We start from the raw sequence: 21335 nt of genomic DNA on the forward strand, positions 1-21335 counted from the left end.
AAATAAATTATATTTTTGTTGTCGTGGCAACCAATGACAAGATACCCGCCAGTTACAACCTGGTAGGAGTGGACACATTTTTGGACATCTGGCAGTAAATGAGTTAATGGTCAATTGTGGGGTAATTTTAGAAAATGCTAAACGAAATGATTTTATGTCACAAGTAATTAAACCAAATAAAACGTGCATGAAAAAAAAAAAACATTGGCTATAGTATTACTTCCTTATTCCATGTATTCCCACTGCCACTGAGAGCACAAGTCATAGTGGGTTGGTGTCCTGCATTGTCATTGCCAAAGTATTTCTGTTACGTTGTTGACCACTCCGAACATTATATTGCATTGTTAATTGTAAACCAACACAGAGGATTCTATCCATGTGCTCATGTTTTCAGACATGATTATATCCATGTACACATGTAACACGAGAATGCTTTCATAAACAGCAGCCAGAGTTATTTATGGATTAGCACACCAATGTATTTAGCAAATCCAGTTGATAAACTAGAGGTCTTTCAAGTGCTCGAAACAATCTTCGATACCTGGCGTGAAATTGCCAATTTTGTGAGAACTAAACTGCATTGATCCAACTTTCTGGTCTATTTATGTGCCTTATCCTTTGCTTCTGGCCACTCAAACAACTGTTTGCCTGAATGTGAACAGTGCATTACCACTTGCACCAAGGCATTTTGTCAAATAACTCAAGAACAATGGCAAAGAGCACTTCATGGGACTATCAACCATAATAATAATTAAAAAGAAATAGTTTGAAATAGTTTTCGCCATAATTATCACTCAAAAGATGGTTGGCCACCTGACCTAGATTGTATGAATGAATACCTGGCGAAGGAGAGTTGCAGTCAGTGCTAGGCAACCGGAAGACATAGTGGATGTATGAAGAAAGCAGGCTGTTTCGGCCATGCATGTCCTGGCTGGTGTCCAGGTACTTATGGAGGCGGTTTACAATGGCTGCCATAACCTCAAATGATGATTGACCAAGATTGACTGGAAAAAAGAGAGACCACAAATCACAAACAAGGTAAGACATAACGAAAATACACTAAAGTACGAAAGTACACTGTACACATTAACTCATTCACTGCCATTTATTCGGGATTTGAAAAGCATGACGTGGAGTGCCATTCCAGAATTTGTTCGGGTTTTAGTTTTTTTGCAGGAGGGTGTGATAAAGCGCTGGCCTGACCTCTGCCAATGTTTTTCCCTCCCATGAGGGGGCAGCATTTGCCTTTTATACAGCCACACCCATTTCAAGGTCAGATAACTCCAGACCCATATAACTTAGGAATTACCTCTTTTTTTCTGATGAGAGAAGAGAGTCTAGTTTTTTTACGCTGCATTGAATGTTGACGTAGTCCTAAAACTCAATATTCTGTAGGTCCTGCAATTTGAGGGAAAATGACAAAAAACCCTGGCAATGGAGTGGACATTTTTTTGCACATTGTCTGGCAGTGAATGAGTTAAGTAGAACCACTTTACAAGGTAAATGAGAAGTTTCAAATAAGTTTTTAAAGAATAGAGATCTCTACATTGACTTTTTCATGGATGCCTGTGCTCAATTCAGCAAGATGATGGCACGTTACAACAGCGGGGCTTCATAGTAACAGTGTGTGGCTACTACTTTGACCAACCAGCAGTCCATAACAGTCTCCTATTTGGAAGAGAGAGACTGTGCACTGCTGAGCAGCTGAGGCTGTAAATCAGGCAAGATTTCACCTTCGTGTATTGAATGTTAAAAGAAAAAGTAATGCAACAATGGTAAAAATGACATTGTCCCAGCATTTTTGGAATGTGCTGCAGCCACAAAATTCTAACTTAATGATTATTTGACAAAAATGAAAGAAAGTTTGAAAACTAAATAGATTTCCTTTATAGCGTATTTAACTGAATACAGGTTGAGCATGATTTGCAAATCATGATATACTGCTTTTATTTATGTTTATTAAATATGGATAGATGGATGGATGGATGGATGGATGGATGGATGGATGGATGGATATGAAATTTCAAGCAAATTGAGCAGGAAGCATACCAATTTGGCCAGCAATGACCGGAGGTCGAACCACAAGCAAAACCAATTTGTCCAGTAGAAGGTGAAGAAACCGAACCACTGGTTCCAGCTGGGAAGAGTTGAGTGCTGCTATGCTTGACTTCAGCTCAGCTTCCAAGTTGTTTTCCATGATTCTCATATCCCCTATTCGGACTGGGAACATGTGCTCATCCAGTGCATGCACCAATGCAAAGAACTTGTCCAAGTACTGATCCTAGAGAATGAGAGCAAGGTATAATCAGACACGGTATGGTAAAGGATATAATCATTGAAAGAAACATACAGTGAGACCTCAAATTACACCTTATCTTACAAACATTTTGTCTTAAGAACGTCAAATTTATGAAAATTAAACCTTATAATAAGCACTATTTTCATAATACACACCCACCACGGCTGGCGGAGTGATCTTCGGCGGAAGCACATGACCGAACAGCGCTCCAGCCGGCGCTACTTTCCACACCCCCTCTCATTGAATGCACACGTCGATCGCCTACTTGGAGCTTTTTGCTGATAATTTTACTATGATGGGACCGAAAAAAAAAACACCACCGGCTCGTGTTCAGCCCAAGAAGACACAAAATAAAAAAGGTGTTTCCGTGCTCTCAAAGCGACAGTTTCGGCAATCGAAGAAGTTGAAAAACTTCTGTTAATTCGGATTCACGAAAAGCAGCTATCCAGCGACAGCGTGAGTAAAGCTATTTTATGCGAGAAATCACGGCTAATTCATGGCAATATCGCCATGCGCCAACCTGGAAGTTCTGCGCTTATTGAGGATTTTAAAGCCAGTAACGGATGGTTCAAGAACATCTGAGGGCGAGGAGGAGAAGGCTATGTTGGCAATGTGGAATGATGTGCAGGCTTTTACCGAACAGTTCCATCCAGAAAAGACTGGCTATGACATTCATCAACATGATAAACGATAACGTGATGCCTCAGCTTCGTAAGACCTTACAAGTCAGAAAGCAACAGGTGTCAATTAAGAGGTTTTTAATCAGCAAAAATGATGAGGAGTCTCCAAAGAAAAAAGAGAAGCCACACCAGAGGTTAAGTTACCAAAAGTCCTTATGGAAGGTGACTGTCCTTCCATTAGCCATCAACGACCATCAAAAAGGTAAACACAACTTTATTTTACAGCACACTTTATTTCTTTAATTACAGCCTTCGTGTAATGTGCCTCTCTTTGTGACTTTATGATACAATGCAGTGTATTTCTTTCATTACAATACAATAGCACATTTATTATACATAGAATACGGTATGTTGTGTGTAGTTTTAAGGCTTATTTAGTTAAAAACTATATTTTATGGAAACCCGGGAACGGATTATTCCCATTTTAATGGTTTCCTATGGGATTTTTTTTGGAGATACACACTTTTCGCCTTACACACTCTGTCTGGGAACCAATTAAGTTCGTAAGTTGAGGTCTCATTGTATATGAATAAATATATGCAAGTATGCAATTAACGTAGTGTCCGACATTTTAACTGTGAGATGAAAAGTTGGGTCACTTAGTGGTGTCACGGTTTTGCGAGGCGGTGATGGCGGGTTTGGATCCCAAAAAGCAGGCAGGAGGGAGCAGGAGGTTGTTTGACAAATTGTATTAAAATAAAGTCAGCAGGAACAAAATGTAAAACATCAAAATGATCTGAATGGAAAAAATACCAAGTAGCAAAAGAAAACCAAGTGTAAAAGTCCGCCAATGTTAAACAAACACGTACACAATGCATGCAGCAAACAAGCAGCAAACAAACAATGAATCGGCACCGGATGATCGTGCCAGGTGTCCTTTTAAGTGTCATTGATTATAACGACCAGCACCTGCGAGGCTGCCGGCAGGGCTGACGTCGCTACCCGCTGGTCGCCAATCTGATCGGGACGACCAGCACCTGTGCAGGTGCAGGCGGGGCCGACAGCGCCCCCCGTTGGTCGCCAACCAGATCATGACAGTACCCCCCCTTCAAGGGGCTGCTTCCAGAAGTCCCAACAGTCTCCCAAAAGGTCCACTCGCCAGGGAACGGTCGGTGGAGAGGGCAACCGCTGCCTCTCCAGCATACGACGGGCGGCGGCCTGATGGGAACGGGACTCGGCCTGGGGTGGACGAAGACACGGCACGGATCGTCGTGGGCGTGAGTGCGATCCCTCTCGCACGTTCACGCGACGGCGCATGGCTCTGCGTGGACGTCGAACTGCCAGGCGCAGAATGGCACCCCGTACGGCCGTATGGGACCAGGTCTCGGCCGGACGCCGACGTGGGCGTGAACTGCCCGGCTCCGGGGGAACGAGACCAGTCCAGAGCCGCTCCGGGATCCAGCGGTGAGTGGGGTCTCGGACTGACGTTGACGCGGACGTTGCACGGCTCGTCGTGGATGAGACTCAATTCGTCATGCACGACGACAGCGTGGCTGGACGTGGGCGTGCAATGCCAGTCACCCAGTGTCACCCTGGACGGCCACCTGGAAGGAGGTCTCGGCCGGACGTTTACGTGGACGTTGCGGCTTGTCGAGTGACGCAATTCAAACTCGACGAGGCTTGCGCTAACGTGGACGTAGCATTGCCAGGCACAGGGTGGAAATGAGACGGGTCCGATGTACCTGCGGGATCCGATCGTTGGCCGATTCATTCTGTCACGGTTTTGCGAGGCGGTGATGGCGGGTTCGGATCCCAAAAAGCAGGCAGGAGGGAGCAGGAGGTTGTTTGACAAATTGTATTAAAATAAAGTCAGCAGGAACAAAATGTAAAACATCAAAATGATCTGAATGGAAAAAATACCAAGTAGCAAAAGAAAACCAAGTGTAAAAGTCCGCCAAGGTTAAACAAACACGTACACAATGCATGCAGCAAACAAACAATGAATCGGCACCGGATGATCGTGCCAGGTGTCCTTTTAAGTGTCATTGATTATAACGACCAGCACCTGCGAGGCTGCCAGCAGGGCTGACGTCGCTACCCGCTGGTCGCCAATCTGATCGGGACGACCAGCACCTGTGCAGGTGCAGGCGGGGCCGACAGCGCCCCCCGTTGGTCGCCAACCAGATCATGACAAGTGGAAAGGTGATGCAATGATTGTATACAATTGAATATACTGTACATTATTAGATATGACACCATTGCTTGCTCTAAACTGCTTTGAATTGCGATTAGCCCAAACAGTCAGACGCTGACCCATTCACTGCTGCACACATATTAATCAACCTATATTGGGTATGATTGCGATTAATTATTTTATCTTAATGAAAGGAGAAGGGAAAGCAGATGTCGGATTATAGTGGTGGAATGAAGGTGACTGTCTCCACTTTTGCATAAGGCAAGTATTGGATTGGATTTGCCTTTATTAGTCTCACAGTGGAGAAATTTACATTTCACAGCAGCAAAGTGATGAAAGGAATTATGGTGGTGTTCATAGTCTCCAGTTGTGATTTCGTGCATGTCTACTTGGGAATATCGGTAATTGTATTGGAGAATAATAACGCAACTTAACCCATTCAGTTCCATTCCCAAATTTATTCGGGAATTGAAAATATGACGTAGAGGGACCATTCCCGAATTTGTTGGAAATTTGTTTTTTTCTTGTGCTTGGGTGCCTATAAAGCGCTGGTCAGACCACCGGCATTGTTTTTTCCTCCCACGAGGGGGCAGCATTTGCCTGTTGTACACCTGCCCCCACTTGCACCTCATATTACTTCAGACCCCATATCACTTAGGAATTAACTCTATTTTTCTGATGAAAGAAGAGAGTCTTACACTGCATTGAATTTTATGTTGTCCTAAAACTCAATATTCTGTGGTTCCTGGAATTTTAGTGAAAATGACAAAACCCCTGACACTGGAGTGGACACATTCTTTTCACGTCTGGCAGTGAAGTTAGAGGGGGGCATAATGCGGAAGATTTACTTTTGTACAACTACTGGGGGGTTCAAGTTCATGTGAACTTCATTGTCAAATGTGCTACATGTGCAACATACAACACAGATGAAATTACTATCCTCAGGAAAGAGGAGCCACTGTGGGTGCCTGCGCCACCATCAAAACAACAGTTGACATCATATAAGACAACACAGGGAGGTGAATTGGTGAGTGAAATTCAACAACCAAATAAACATTTTATCTGCCTATTTCTGAAACAGTTCTGTGACCAAGATATTGTGTATGTTTTGCATAATAAGCATGCCCATGCAAATTACATGACTAGCTAGGCTGGATAAAGTTTCCGAGTCACTTTTAGTAGACAAGAGACAGTATAAAAGCACCAACAAAGCAAAAAGGTAACCGAGGCTCGATTGGCTTTTGCTGGATTTACGGATTAGCCATAACTGATTACTGCTTCGGTTGAATTGTTGACCCAGCAGGGGTGAAGGCATTGTTATTGAAAATGTGTCTACTCCACTTACACAGTCTGAGCTGTAATTAACAAAATGTAATTTGCGAACTAAGTCTTGTATCCACCAGGCAACAGACTATGTGATGAGTTGTCATGGCTCCTGGCGAATAAGAAATCACATGAGTATAAAACATATCTGATGAGGATCAGCAGTTCATGAAACAAAATATTCATGTTTTTCCCCATGCACTGCTGAGCCGATAGCCACCGTCGATGACACAGCCTATCAAAAAACAAACTTCTGGCCTGTAGTGAGACATATAGGTACGTAAGCCTCGATAGTCGACTCAATGTCATAGATTACCTGTGTGTGGATAGTTGAAACAGCAACTACTTCCGCATTGAATACCCCACGGTGGTTGTCCACCCACTTCATTCCTGGGAGAGGAACCTGAAATCCAAAACAACACCCGATTCGTTGTATTTTGACGCCTGCTGTACTGTATGATCAATTGCTTCTGCTAAATTGTAACAACAATGTGGGATAGGTCACAAAACCTTCAATATAAACAGCAATGAGGAAAAGGTTATTGAAATATTTTACAGATTTGTGAAAAACTCATATTGCATACTGTATGGATCAAGGTTTATCAGAACCCAACTTTGATGATTATCTACATTGCTTATCATCACAAGGACCCTTGACAAGGGTGACCTGCCTATCCCATCTGATTTCAACACCCTAAGGTGGTCGCCAACCAAGCAGGATGCGTATGGATAGGAAAAACATTCATACTCATAACCACATCCACCCTTTTTGGCAAAATATAATCTTCAATGACGCTACCATGCATGTTTTGGATTGTGAGAGGAAGTGGAGAAAACTAACAAAACCATGGAGAGAACATTGAAACTCCACACAAGATTTGCAGATGGGCAGATGCCCAGATTCCGACCCCCTGATTTCAGAACTATGCGACAAATGACACATATTATTTAACAAATCCTTTCAAAACGCTTAAAGGACAACCGACACCATTTTTTTGTTTCCTAACTGACATCAGAAAAATTTTATAGCATCTAATACCCAAAACACACAGGCTGATATTTTTACTCAAATGCGAAACACCAATAAAATGAGTTAAAGTGTTAAAGTAAAACTACTTCAAAATGAAACCGGAAATGGTCAGTTTCAGAAGGTCCTGCGCCCTTGTCACGCCAAGACATCTTGCCTTGCTAGAGAAGCAAAACAATGGCTGCAGATTCAGAGAAGATGCTTTCTTGTTATTCATCCAGTTATGAATATGATTAAAATAGTTCAGAAGAGGAAAACATAAATGTTTGCAATCAATTAAAGAAGTTATTCTGTGTCATTTTGATGAATCTGTACTGAAAAGTAGCGTCTCAGAAAATGCACAAGATGGCGCGCAAGCTCCGTTGGATATGGGCTGATTTGTCTGCTGGGAATTTGTGTCAGCTCGTATCAAATAGTACTCTTGGTGCAACACACAACAGCTCACCATCGCGTTATTTATGTTTTCTTTCTAATTTTGCCATCAACACGGATCAACATGAAGTTTTCAGACCAAACAAAGTACCCAAAAATGCATTGAGGTGATGAAAGGACTGCGACAGTATGTCCTTTCTCGGTCAGGGGCGTTCCTGACGTGAAGTCACGTCAGGAATCGTCATCAAGTCGAAAACAAGACTTCCTGAATATTCAGCGCGAGTCTTAAAACATAAAATATAGCTATATCAGTGGAATCTTTGTAAAATACGCTCAGTAGAAGTCATTTGAAGTGATTTTACAAATTATGGACACAACTTGTCCAGGGGCGTCGGTTGTCCTTTAAGGGCACCTTATATTGTGTGATACGACTTATCAAATGTGACCTACATCTTTCATTATGTTCAAGATTTTTAAACATTGTAAACAATCGTTTTATTTCTTACATCTGGTGAAAGCACAGAGTAGGACTGTGGTGGCTTTTCCAGAGAAACAGGAAGACAAAAGTGCCCGGTCCGCAAACGTCCATTCTGCAACATGGGTATCCACTGGAGAAAAAAATATATACATGTCATGACTGTGATGTCTTCAACGTAATGCATTTACTTTTTCACCACAATGACGTTAAAATTTCAAAGTCCCCATTTTGCTTACAATTAACACTTTTCATCATCATTATAATTACCAAATGTTTCCAACAAAAATAATTAAACTTCCTTTGTTACATCGAATCCTTGGGAACGTAACTGCCGCTGTGACTTGCTTTTGAAAAAAAAAAAAATAAAATAAAATAAAAAATAGCACGGACTCACGTCCGTTGCTTGGTAACGTTACTGATTGACTCATACATTGTTGTACTTCCCGAGACAAGGTGATGTCCTGAGAAAATCTTACTGTTTGTGGAGCCTGAAATTGTGTCTCACTTTCAAAAGGGAGGGTTCCGAATGAAATTCTGTTCAGACTATGACTTGGTAAAGTGAAAGATTTCGAAAATCTGTAATAGCAACAAAATCGTTGGCAGAGTACAAAGCCAACAGATTGTGCTGCATATCCTGAACTGGAAAACACACTTTTTATTCACTGACTGAATGTTTTTGTCATACTGTATACCCACATTTGTAATTAGGTAATATGTTTGCTTATACTATTTTACATGTTCATGTTTTTGCATCGAAAAAAGTTAATCCTGTATGGTATGGCAGTTGGTGCCCATTTTATTTGAAATTTTGACAACGGATTATATCCCTCCAGATAGATATGTTGTCATGACTCAAAACAGTATTGTGCTGCAAAATACAAAAGCGTCAAAAATATGCCTGCAATTACTTCCTTTACATCATATCTGTCCATTTAATGCAAAAATGTGAAGAATATGTGAACTTGTCTGCTAAGATCAATGCTGTAGTATTTATTTTGAACAGGTGGCATTGTTTTTTCCTACATTTTGTTACTCACCGTGTATCCTACAGGGGTCTCCAGTAATGTGTTCTGCTTTTGCTGGCAGCTGACGTGATAGAAGGTGAAGAGAATGTGGTGGTGGTCTGATAGGGAGGCAGGGAGCTTGATCTTGATCTCATCATGAAAGTCAGGGGATCTGTTCAACGGAATTATTGTGTTGCGCAAAGCTGGCATCTAACTTACTAAACATACATAAAAGTAATCAAAACACAGATGAAATTTAAGGAAGGACAGTTGGTTTGATTCTAGAAAGATTTTGATTTTAGAAACAAGTCTGTATTATTTGCAAAATGCTAATTATTTCGGAGTCCGAAAAAGAGCTTCAGGAACAGGTAAAGTCAAATGAAACATATTACAGTAATCCCTCGCCGCTTGGTGCTTCATGTTTTGTGGCCTTAGTGCTCTGTGGGTTTTTCCATAATACTGTACAGCAGGGGTCGGGAATCTATGGCTTACAAGCCATGTATGGCTCTTTTGATGAATGCATCTGGCTAGCAGATAAAACTAAATGTTCTCGCTTTTTGCTGTTCATTTCCTGTTTGGGCTGCAGTTGGGTGAAGGAGGAATGTTGATTGGATGACAGTGACTGACCTAAGGTGGCCGTTGATTTTAAAATAGCAATTTTGATTGGATAATACTGACCTAGGTGACCGTTGATGTCGAAACAGGTAAACATCCCCTTTTGAATAAGTTCGACGAGTAAAAAAGATGACGATTATAGTACACTTCAGATTGAATGGACCGAAGGATTCGCCTTTGTGGAGAGAACAGGTTATGTTGTGATTCTAATTTACAAGGAAAACATATCATAGATGAAACAGTCGAATGTCAGTGGCATTTTGACAAGTCCCATTCTACATTAGCATCGGTATAGTCTGCGAGACACAGCAGAAAGCAAACGTGCAAGTTAATAAGCAGAGAGCAGGCGTAATAGTAACCTTGTGTATAGACCTGGCAAGTTGACTTTCATTCTGATAGTTTAGCTAGATTTTTATCAATCATGAGGAACGGAAAAACATTCATATGAATGGTGAGTATTATCAGTTATTTTAAATAATACATTCTGACATTTTCTTGAAATCACACACACATACTTCATGTGTGTGTGTGTGTGTGTGTATATATAATAACAATAATAATAATAATAATAATAATAATAATAATAATAATAATAGTAATAATAATAATAAACATGGATAATCTGAATTTTTGAGGGATCAGATTAAAAATACAATTAGATTAATTCATTCAATGTCAAAGTTATGCTAAATGAATGTAAGCAATACATAAATCTTATGGAATTATGAAAATTTACAGTCAACATGGATCAGTGACAATACTCTTACCGATTGTGGTAGACTACCGAAGTATAGGCTTCTTTGTAGAAATCAGCACAGCTTGACTTCCCAAATATCACCTGGGGACAGTGAGGTGTTTAAAGAGGTACTGCAATGGTTATATGGTCAAAATCTAATGTGTGTGACAATCTAAGACAATCTAATGTGTGTGTGTGTATACACACACATATCATCATCATTATAATTACCAAATTTCTCCAACAAAAATAGAACATATATATATATATATACACACACACACACACACACACACGCACAAAGTATAAGTCATTGGTCTATCTTAATATACCTGCATTGCATTATTTGGATCTTCCCCATTCATGAATTGCACTTTCACTGTAATGTTGCGGGCTGAGCCTTGGCGATTGGCGAAGTTAAGACTCTGCGGGTTCACATATAGCAGATTTCTGCAAAATGAGCATGGACAAAAATACAAAAATTCACAAGATATGATAGAAATCACAGTCATTTTGTGGGATGTGGGGTGAATATTTTTCTTCAACAGAAACCTCCGCAGAGCAAAAAATTGAATAAAAATTCCAGCATACAAACATGCAGGACAAATGTTCAATTATCAAACTGGTTTTACCAAGCTGCTATCAATTTAGAGTTCGTCTTGATTAAAAAGATATGCATAAAATCAATCATCATTTTTGCACACCATACATTTTTACACAGATGGGAAAAGAGAAAATTCTTGCAGTCAGATGAGATTGTGAGATTATCAATATATAATTGATATATTGCTAGTAAGTAAGGTTGAGATAACCCCACCCATTTAAAGGACAACTGACGTCACTTTTTTGTTTCTTAACTGACATCAGAAAAACGTTTTATAGCATCTAAAATACACAAAACACGCAGTATGATATTTTTATTCAAATGCAAAACACCAATAAAAATGACTTAAAGTGTCCAAAATCTACAAAAAAACAGACACACACTTTCTTGAACAGTGTGATGTGTATAGTACTTGTCAACAGTGCCAAATGCTTTTCAATTTAGTGACCCTCCATGCTGATTCTGTGTTGGTGATCATATGAAACAACAGCGATCCGACAAAAGGTAGAGAATTTGAAGCTTTAATTGGAGTGAGAAAGGGCCTCCTGCCATCTATGTTAATATAATAGAGGCACCATAAAATACATTTGAATGTCCAGGGAAATGTAAGTCATTAATAATATAATTCAAAAAGTTGCAGGCCGGTAGTCGAGTGGTTAGCGCGCCGACTTCACAGTGAAGAGGTTGTGAGTCCAAATGCTGATCTGGAAGTGGCCCAGTAGCCAAGTGGTTAGCACGCTGGCTTCAATGGATGGATGGATGGACCCTGATCTGGCCTCTCTGTGTGAAGCTTGCATGTTTTCCCCGGCCCACGTGGGTTTTCTCCTGTTTCCTCCCACATTCCAAAAACATGCGCCGAAGGCTGATCGAACACACTAAATTGTCTCTCGGTGTGAGTGTAAGAGTGAATGGTTGTTAAATGGGGATGGAGCTCAGTGGTAGAGTGCATGCTTTGCATGTATAAGGTCCTGGGTTCAATCCCTGGCATCTCCATTTGGGATGTTTGCAAAATTTAGCAAATGTCCCAACTGTGGGACTATTAAAGGCTTTGTGATTATTTCCGATTCTATTTGTGATTGTTTGTCTGTGCGTCCTGCGATTGGCTGGCAACCAATTTAGGGTGTCCCCCACCTAGCGCCCGAAGATGGCCATGATAGACTCCGCCACAGTATTCACAGTATTCTATAGATGTATTGGACATTTGTTTATTTCTTAAACCTGATAGACATCGAAAATCGATGAATTGTGTGTTCTTTTTCTTTTCCTTTCGGCTTTTCCCTTCAGGGCTTGCCACCAGCGAATCAGTGTCCTCCATCTAATGGTTTTGTGCATCCTCTTCTCTCACACCAGCTAACCTCATGTCCTCTTTGACAACATCTATAAACCTCCTCTTTGGTCTTCCTCTTGGTCTCCTGTCTGGCAGTTCAAGGCTCAGCATCTTCCGATATAATCACTCTCTCTCCTCTGGACATGTCCAAACCATCTCAGTCTGGCCTCTCTGACTTTCTCCCCAAAGCCTCTAAGATGATTTGTCGCTCGAATATAATCACACCTGATCCTATCAATCACAGTAACTCCGAAAGAAAACTCAACATCTTCATCTCTGCTACCTCCAGTTTTGCTTCCTGTATTTTCTTCAGTGGCTCTGTCTCCAGTCCAAACACCATGGCTGGTCTCACCACCGTTTTATACGGCTTTCCTTTCATCATCGCTGAAACCCTTATATCACATATATTATATTATATCGCACCTGACATTTTTCTCCAGCTGTTCCAGCCTGCTTGGACCCGCTTCTTTGCCTCTTTTCCACACTCTCCATTGCTCTGGACAGTTGACCCCAAGTACTTAAAATTCTCCACCTTCTTTATCTCTTCTCCCTGTACCATGACTATGGTACTTGGATCACGTGAAAATCCCAACAGTATTATGCACAGTGTCGTAATTGACAAACTTACTATGTTCCGGTAGATCTAAAAATACATTATACATGTCAACAAATGCCCAGAAAGGAATGTGATTAAAATACACTAAGTTGTTTGAACATTGACTTAACCCATGATACATTTCAGGAGGGACAGGAGAATACGAAGCTCAAAGTAACCTAGGATCAGGCAATAAACCGCAATGACGTCAGGGAGTACTCCACAGAGATCACAGCTGGAAACACAACTTCCAAAGAAGCATGGGAATGTCAGTGGTCTTATAAAATGACCGTTTTTCTTCTGGCTCTTAGTAGTCGAATCAAAATGGGAGTGATTCCCATGATCAAAATGTGCCTTCTATTCTACAACTTAAAATATAATACTGTCAGTTGCAAGGGAAGTACTAGTGACTAGTGCATACTTTCCAAGTGTTTTGAGTGAAAATGTCGGCAAAACATCAAACTCTTCACTGAAATGTGTAAAAACCTTTTTGACTACATATTTTATTTATTGTAGCTCTCTGTGCTTACATATGAGATGAAGCGGGAGGCGGGGGGGACAAGAAAGACAACTCAACACCAACAATTACTTCAGAAGTTATAAATGTTATAGGTTTCAGTGACAGTGACTGCCCTTCAACTGACACTAACAAAAAGAAAAAAAGTGGGTTATAAAGAAATAAATCAATAACCAAGCAGAACAGTCTTGGGCTCCATTTGTCAAAAATAGACTATGTGCTCTAAATAACCCTTTTATGATTGTATGATAAGCTGTCCACTGTGGTAACCGCAGTCCGTAAAAGGGTTAAAATGATCAGATTCAAAATGGTGATTCTTAAAATGTGTTCAGCATGTTATAAGTTGTTTATGTGGGGTTTACTGTGTGGTATTCAATGTATGGCAGTCAACCACAGACTGGTTTAATGTCAGACAATACAGTAAAGTCTCGTTATATCGATATTCTCGGGAGTCGGAAAAATCGATATCGATATAACCGGACTATCGATATATCCGATCCTGTGGCATGTAAATTTTCTCCTTGCGTTCATAGAAATAGTATCGTAATAAGCAGTACTATCGATATAACCGATATCGATATAACGAGACTTTACTATATATTCAAGGACCGGCCGTGAAGGTGTGACAGACAAATACAAAATAATAATAATAATAATAGTAATAATAATGCATTTCATTCATAAGCGCCTTTCAAAACTCTCAAGGACACTTCACAGCCGCAGGATATTGTTTCTGCGTGTGAGCAGCAGCACCGTTCACTCAACCCAGAAGTAACACAGTTAAAAAAAATAATAACAAAATAAATAAATAATATGACAACAGACACAGAGAGTCATTCATTCTTCAGCACTTTCTGTACCCTCTTTGTGACATGAAGCAGTTCTAGATGAAAGAGGAGAGATCAAAGATGACATGGCCTGCATGTCGCCGCACGTTTTGCAGAGTGGCCTTAGTGCATGGGAATCTTCCATTGAGATAAATCCATGTTTAAAAAGGACTCCAAATATTGTCAATGTAGACTTTTTTATCTCGCAAGTGAGAGGCCCCTCTTCTATGTCTTGACTGGGCTTTTTCCCGATCCCAAAGAATCTTTCCAGCGATTGTTTTTCACAAATTTTGCTGACTCCCATGTTTCATTTTAGGAGACAGTGAGGTGTTTAAAGAGTCACCTGTCATGTAACCGAGAAGGGGGCCTTAACCTGCATCAAGAGCGCCATACTGCAGACAAGGGTGTCAAACTATTTTTTTAACACGGGCTACATTATAGTTACGGTTTCCTCTCAAGGGCCGTTATGAATTTGGTGAAGCAATTAGAATGTTTAATCCCCTCCACACATTATCAATAGAGCGCACAACAAATTATTGAATGACTAGTTTTCAAATTTGAAGTAAGAAATAATGACTGTTATTGTGGGTTACATGGGACAATTTTAAATTTTGGGTCAGACTTCCATAAGCATCATGGAATGTCACAAGTTTGATTTGTTTTGACGGGCCAGATTTGGCACCCGGGCCTTGACTTTGACACCATCCTTTAGACTGATGGAAAATAAAACATATTTCAGATTCCAAAATGAATAACGTAGTGCAAGCTATTTATTCTTTCTGGGCGGCCTGTTCCCAAATGACCCAAGGACCGGTTACCCATCCACGCCCCAGGGGTTGGGAAACACTGGGATATGGTATGTGGAGAAATTAAATGCAAGAAACCATTGCATCTCAAACACCATTTACAATGATAACCAAAGCACATTCTAATAAAGCTGTGGATGTTTCCCCCCTAAAACGTTTAGTTGTATGTACGTTTTAGGTATGTTCATATATTTTTTTTTTTTTTACGTATATTTTATCTTTTATTTAATTACGGTCTGACTCCCGTGCAATTAAGTCGTTTGCAGCCAGACATTTTTCACAACAGGATTGTTCACTATAGCATATTTTATCTCAGATGTAAACACACATACACACACACACACACACACACACACACACACACACACACACACACACACACACGCGCGCGCACACACACACACACACGTGCACACGCAAGCACACACACACACACACACACACACACACACACACACACACACACACACACACACACACACACACACACACACACACACACACACACACACACACACTATTCAACTCCTTGTGTCCGTTTTGTAGCCATTTTATACCAAGCACCGCGTGCTAACAATAACACATGCTTCCTGGAGTACTACGCCAGTGTGGTGGTTTCTGTTGCTGTTTCCCTACTGTAGCAGGTTGAGGTTGAATTAAACTTCTGCAGTCGGCTTGTTTTTCTTTTAGTGAACCGCATGTTAACATGTACCGTAAATTCAGTGTTAATTTATATAATGTGGCACTAGGAGAGCAGTTATTTTTTGAGGTAGTACTTGAAAAGATAAAAACCACTGCATTAAAAATTGTAAATTAGTAGTTCAGAATTCACTCTCACTCAACCCCGTTCCCTAGTTGTGTCCTACCACGTCACTGAATAAAGTGCATATTAGTTTTCATGGTTAATAATCCCTTTGCTAGCTCAAGTAAAACTGTCTATAAGTTCAACAATAATAATAATAATAATAATAATAATAATAATAATAATAATAATAATACATTACCTTTTAAGCGGCTTTCAAAGCTCTCAAGGACTATACACAAGACAAAATGCTTCAAGGCTGATTCAGCAGGATAAAATCAATCAGAGTAATGTATGTGCGTGGACACAAATTTTCAAATTGATCAGACAGGCTATCCATCCAACACCTGTGTTGGCCATTTGGCTTTTTGCTGATCAGCTAAAGCTCCCACGCAGAGAAGGGGGAGGGGGTGTTAATGAAGAGCGGATTAGAGTACAATGGGTTGAAAGGGGTGGGGGTATGTTATTTGTTCACTGATGTGATTTGTTTGTTCAGGAGGGGGAGGGCTCCAGGCGAGTTTAGGGGGAGGAGAGCAACAAAATGATAGGGTTTAAAGATCAGTTAAGCCCCCTCCCTCCAGCGGGTGGTATATAACATGGTGCAACGTGCTGACCGCGCATTATATGTTGGAAGTCTGGTTGGGAGATAGAATGAAAAGGGTCGTACCAGTACGTTAGAAAGAGAAATCATGACGCAGTTTTTCCTGTTACTGTTACTAACCAGTTCCAGTGCTGCTGTTTCCCTGGATAATGCGAGTCAAGATGATGTCCTCCCAATGCCTTCTGAAGGCCTTGCTGTATTGCCAACTCCAACAGAGGCAAAGTCTCGTTTTGCCATGCTTGACGACGTCCGCCTTCTTGCAAATGGCCTCCTTCAGCTAGGCCAGAGTTTACGGGAGTTTGTGCACAAGACCAAGAACCAAATCAATGACATCTTCCAAAAACTGAATATTTTTGACAGGTCCTTTTATCAGCTTTCGGTAGTCACATCAGAAATCAAGGAGGAAGAGGAAGAACTGAAGAGGACAACCCGTGTATTGAAAACAAACAACGAGGAGATCAAGAACCTGTCTTTGGAAATCAATTTGAAGATCAATAACATTGTGCAGGAGCGTGAACAGCTACAGAGCAAGGTGGGAAGTCTTGAGGAGAGGTTGAAGGGACTGTCGCAAAATACGCATCCAGATCAGCTCAAAGAAATTGGAGCACTCAAGGTAAGCAGCAAATACAGTTATGAAAAAATAGAAAAGAAATATCTACATCTGTACAAGGGAAGATAAAACTAGATAGCGTGAATGGGTGTTGCATAACTAAACAAGCAGTTGCATATCTGTGCTTTTGACAGATCAATACTGTACTTGACACAGGTTGTAGAATTGCACATTCCTGGACTTGTATTAAGAACATTAATCTATCCTAACCCATTGATAAGGTCTTCTTATTATGTCTGGTATAGTCTGACTGCCACCCGAGGCTATAAATTAGTAGTCTTTAGTTATTTGTGGGATTAAAATGTTTTGCTTCAAGATATAAAATTGAATATCAGTCAAGATTTTTAGTTTGGAACAGTCACCGACTTTACAACATTGTGCATTTAAAGGACAACCGACGTCTCCGGACAAGTTGTGTCCATAATTTGTAAAATGGCTTCAAATGACTTCTACTGAGCATATTTTATAAAGATTCCACCACATATAGCTATATTTTACGTTTTAAGACTCGCTCTGAATATTCCGGAAGTCTTGTTTTTCAGTTGGTGACGAGTTCTCACCCTACGTCACTGAAGGAACGTCCCTGACTGAAAAAAGGACACATTGTAGCAGTCCTTCCATCACATCAATGCATTTTGCTGTACTTGTTTGGTCTGAAAACTTTGTGTTGCACCAAAAAGAGGCAGAAGAGGACAACAAAGCTCCGTGTAAGGAAATTAATCAGCCTGTGGAAATGGGCTGATTAATTCCTTCGACGGAGCTTTGTCGCCATTTTCTGCCTCTTTTTAGTGCTACATTTCCCCCCCCCCATTGCCTCAAAATGGCACGGAATAAATTATTTAATCGATTGCAAAGATGTATGCTTTCATCTTCAGAACTATTCGAATCATATTCATAACTGGATGAGTAACAAGAAAGCATATTTTCCGAATCTGAAGCCATTGTTTTGATTCTCCAGCAAGGCAAGATGTCTTGGGGTGACGCCACGAACAAGGGGGCGGGACAATTTAAGTCATTTTTATTGGTGTTTTGCATTTGACTAAAAAATATCATACTGCGTGTTTTGGGTATTTTAGATGCTATAAAACATTTTTCTGATGTCAGTTAGGAAACAAAAAAGTGATGTCGGTTGTCCTTTAAGTTGCTTGGCCATCAAAGCCCATTCTGACGGTAGTGTTATGAACGTGTATGTTTGTTTTTATTGTTCTGTCCAGGTGTTGATTGAAACTCAAGAGAAAACAATCACAAGTTTACTGAAAGCTGTGCAGCAACAGCATGAGCAGCTTGACCATCAGAAAATCAAAATTAAGAATATGGAGGAAAAGGTAGATTTTTTTTTCTTTCATATTGATGGGTGACGACAGCTTAATAAAAAGACTGCAACAATGTTGTCTTGCAGCTCAACTTTGACAATTTCCAAGATACAGCTGATAAAGCACTGGATTTGGAGACATCTACAGACATATTTGAGTATCTGACAAGAAATGCATCGGACTTTGATGCAAAAGGTAACATGAAAACATTAGTATTAAAATTCAATTTCCAATTCGGGCGTGATTTCTTGAAAAAAAATGGAGATGTTTGCATTTGGGCATTGGGGCACACTTTCTTGATCATTTCAGATTTACCTCTCGACTGCACTGATTTATTTGAAAGAAAAGTGAACAAGAGTGGAATTTACACCATCAAGCCAAAACAATCTGAGCCTTTCAACGTTTTCTGTGAAATAGGTCCTGGTGGGTGTTTTTTTTTTTTTTTTTTAATTGATCATGTCAATGACTCTCATCCGGTTCTATTTCAAAACATAATATTCATTGTTAACAGTAAGGGTGAAATGTCAATGTTACCATGGAAAATGTCTGCAATGCATTCCATAGATGGAGGTTCAACTGTGATTCAACGCAGGGTTGATGGGTCAGTGGATTTTGACCAGACATGGGAAAAATATGAGAATGGTTTCGGCGATCTGGAAAGTAAGTCTTGTTTCTCACTTCTTTGTTGTTTCCACTTTACTACACCAATGAAACTGTGAGAATGTCAACTGATTGCTCCAAGTTTTGGTTTGATTGTTTATTTTGCGTTACATCGAAACAAGCAAAAAGTGATGGACAATAGGAAAATAATAGTCAAAAGTATTGAGACCAAATGCCAGCAGACAAGTAGTTTCATATTCTTATGTTCCGTGTGATATCTAATTCAAGTTAAATCATGTGTTGTATGCAGCCGACTTTTGGTTGGGTCTGAAGAAGATCCATAGCATTATACAACAAGGATTGTACATCTTGAAAATTGATCTGGAGGACTGGAAGGAGGAAAAACACTGGGCTGAGTACCACTTCTCATTGGATGACCCCACTGAGCGTTATGCACTCCATCTTAGCCACTTCTCCGGTGACCTGGTTGATTCCATGGACAACAGTTCCGGAGTGCGATTTTCCACCAAAGACCAAAACAACGGCAATCTACAATTCTCGCACTGTGCACGCAATTACACAGGTATATATTTTTGCGGCCACACAGAAATCTGAACATGAATAATAATGAACAGCATTGCCATTGCCGTACAGAAAAAAAAATGAGCTAAGATAATGCCTTTTTGTACAATGTGTATCTCTTGCCCCAATTTTTTGGCAGGTGGCTGGTGGTTTACGGGATGTGGAGAGAACAACCTTAATGGAAGGTATTTATGGGTGAGAAGTAAGGGACGTCCTGCGAGAAGAAGGGGTCTTCCCTGGAAACCTGGCAACACACCAGTCTATTCCCTCAAGATGACCAAATTCTCCATCCGAGCTGCCACAACTGCTGAAGGTTTCAACTGAAACTGACATCCGTAACAACGCTGACAACACGACTGACATGTTTCAATCAACCACGAATGTACATCACACAAACATAACAGAAATGCTTATTAAGATCAGATTTTTGTTGAACATTTTGGAAGAGGCTGTTATGGCACACCAAACAAAACAACTATCCGTTTTTTTTCAGATGACGAAATTAAAATCCTCCAATTTTCACAAATATTGACACAGCACCTTGTGATGCAGTGTGCCCTGAATGGATGGATATCAGTGGATCAGTTTGTAGTATTATAAGTCAAATGTATTTCTATTATTTTTGCGGCCTCATTCTCATCTCTTTGCAAGCAGGCAAACAAACTCCTTCTATGCCTAAGAATCGTGGAAAATGTAGTCCTAGTCTAACAAGAGATAATTCTAGCTGTGTATTTTTAATGTGACAATGTGGAAAAACATCATCTGTGAGGTTGAGAAGTAAACTTAAATTAAATTCCATCTATTTACTTCAACATTCATTTCCACCCGCATCTGGAAGGGGTCTGTGGCCCAATCCCAAAACCAACACGACACTCTTCAGTGTCCACATAGTAGAAGTGTATGTCGAGTTCGCAGGGGAAAATGTCCTTTATATAAGGACTCCTTTACACAAAAGACCGTAGTTTACCAAATTTGACATTTGAACAATATACCAAATTCAACTAAATAAAGAACAATCTAATATTGGTTTTCAAGGGTGTGGTGTTCAAATTTGACAGTGCCTCTCTTTCCCATTAATAGCCGAGAACTATCAAAATGATCCAACAGTAACTGTGACGTCCGTCTGTTTCTTATTTACTTTCAACATTTCCCACCAGGGCATACTGGGACCAAACTTAGCCCAAGATATACAACAAAGGCAGAGTGTGGGATGGCGAGCCGGTCTTCATGTGCTGAAATGTTTTGAAAATTAAACAGTAATGGGAGGTCGGTCATAGCAGGGTGTGATTTAGCTGTCACGCAGTTCGCATGGTCTGGAGTAGACGTCCTTTGTGGAAAAATCAACACATTTTCACAAAATTCCCAATGGCCAGCACGGCCCTTTCCAACAATAACCGCACCGCCTTAAACTCTGAGTCTATCAATGTTTAGCCACGTAGATGCATTTTGGAGCAAGCTATGGTGAAGCTCAGTTCGCTGGAGA

The 21335-nt window shown here is 40.4% G+C and overlaps 2 protein-coding genes across 14 annotated transcripts in view; one reads left to right on the forward strand and one right to left on the reverse strand.

Moving 5' to 3' along the window:
- The window catches only part of dock7 (dedicator of cytokinesis 7), a 72119-nt gene that overhangs the window by 36933 nt on the left and 13851 nt on the right, over window positions 1-21335 (reverse strand). For all 13 annotated transcript variants that reach the window (XM_088999916.1, XM_088999915.1, XM_088999914.1 and 10 more), the window contains exons 15-21: window positions 11001-11118; window positions 10700-10770; window positions 9351-9489; window positions 8342-8443; window positions 6753-6839; window positions 2050-2281; window positions 840-1004 (exon numbers count right to left, since the gene is read on the reverse strand). In XM_088999916.1, coding sequence (XP_088856042.1) covers window positions 840-1004; window positions 2050-2281; window positions 6753-6839; window positions 8342-8443; window positions 9351-9489; window positions 10700-10770; window positions 11001-11118 — 914 coding nt within the window. The remainder of the gene's footprint in view (window positions 1-839; window positions 1005-2049; window positions 2282-6752; window positions 6840-8341; window positions 8444-9350; window positions 9490-10699; window positions 10771-11000; window positions 11119-21335) is intronic.
- Window positions 16758-21335, forward strand: part of angptl3 (angiopoietin like 3) — a 5542-nt gene continuing 964 nt past the window's right edge. Inside the window, exons 1-7 of the mRNA XM_089001527.1 lie at window positions 16758-17360; window positions 18572-18682; window positions 18757-18865; window positions 18980-19093; window positions 19235-19330; window positions 19581-19853; window positions 19992-21335. The exon at window positions 19992-21335 is cut by the window's right edge and continues 964 nt beyond it. Coding sequence (XP_088857653.1) covers window positions 16836-17360; window positions 18572-18682; window positions 18757-18865; window positions 18980-19093; window positions 19235-19330; window positions 19581-19853; window positions 19992-20176 — 1413 coding nt within the window. The 5' untranslated portion in view covers window positions 16758-16835 and the 3' untranslated portion in view covers window positions 20177-21335. The remainder of the gene's footprint in view (window positions 17361-18571; window positions 18683-18756; window positions 18866-18979; window positions 19094-19234; window positions 19331-19580; window positions 19854-19991) is intronic.

The sequence above is a fragment of the Hippocampus bargibanti genome, linkage group LG07 (genome assembly GCF_051943395.1).
Source record: "Hippocampus bargibanti isolate YZ-2025 linkage group LG07, ASM5194339v1, whole genome shotgun sequence".
In the NCBI taxonomy this organism is placed as follows: Eukaryota; Metazoa; Chordata; class Actinopteri; order Syngnathiformes; family Syngnathidae; genus Hippocampus; species Hippocampus bargibanti.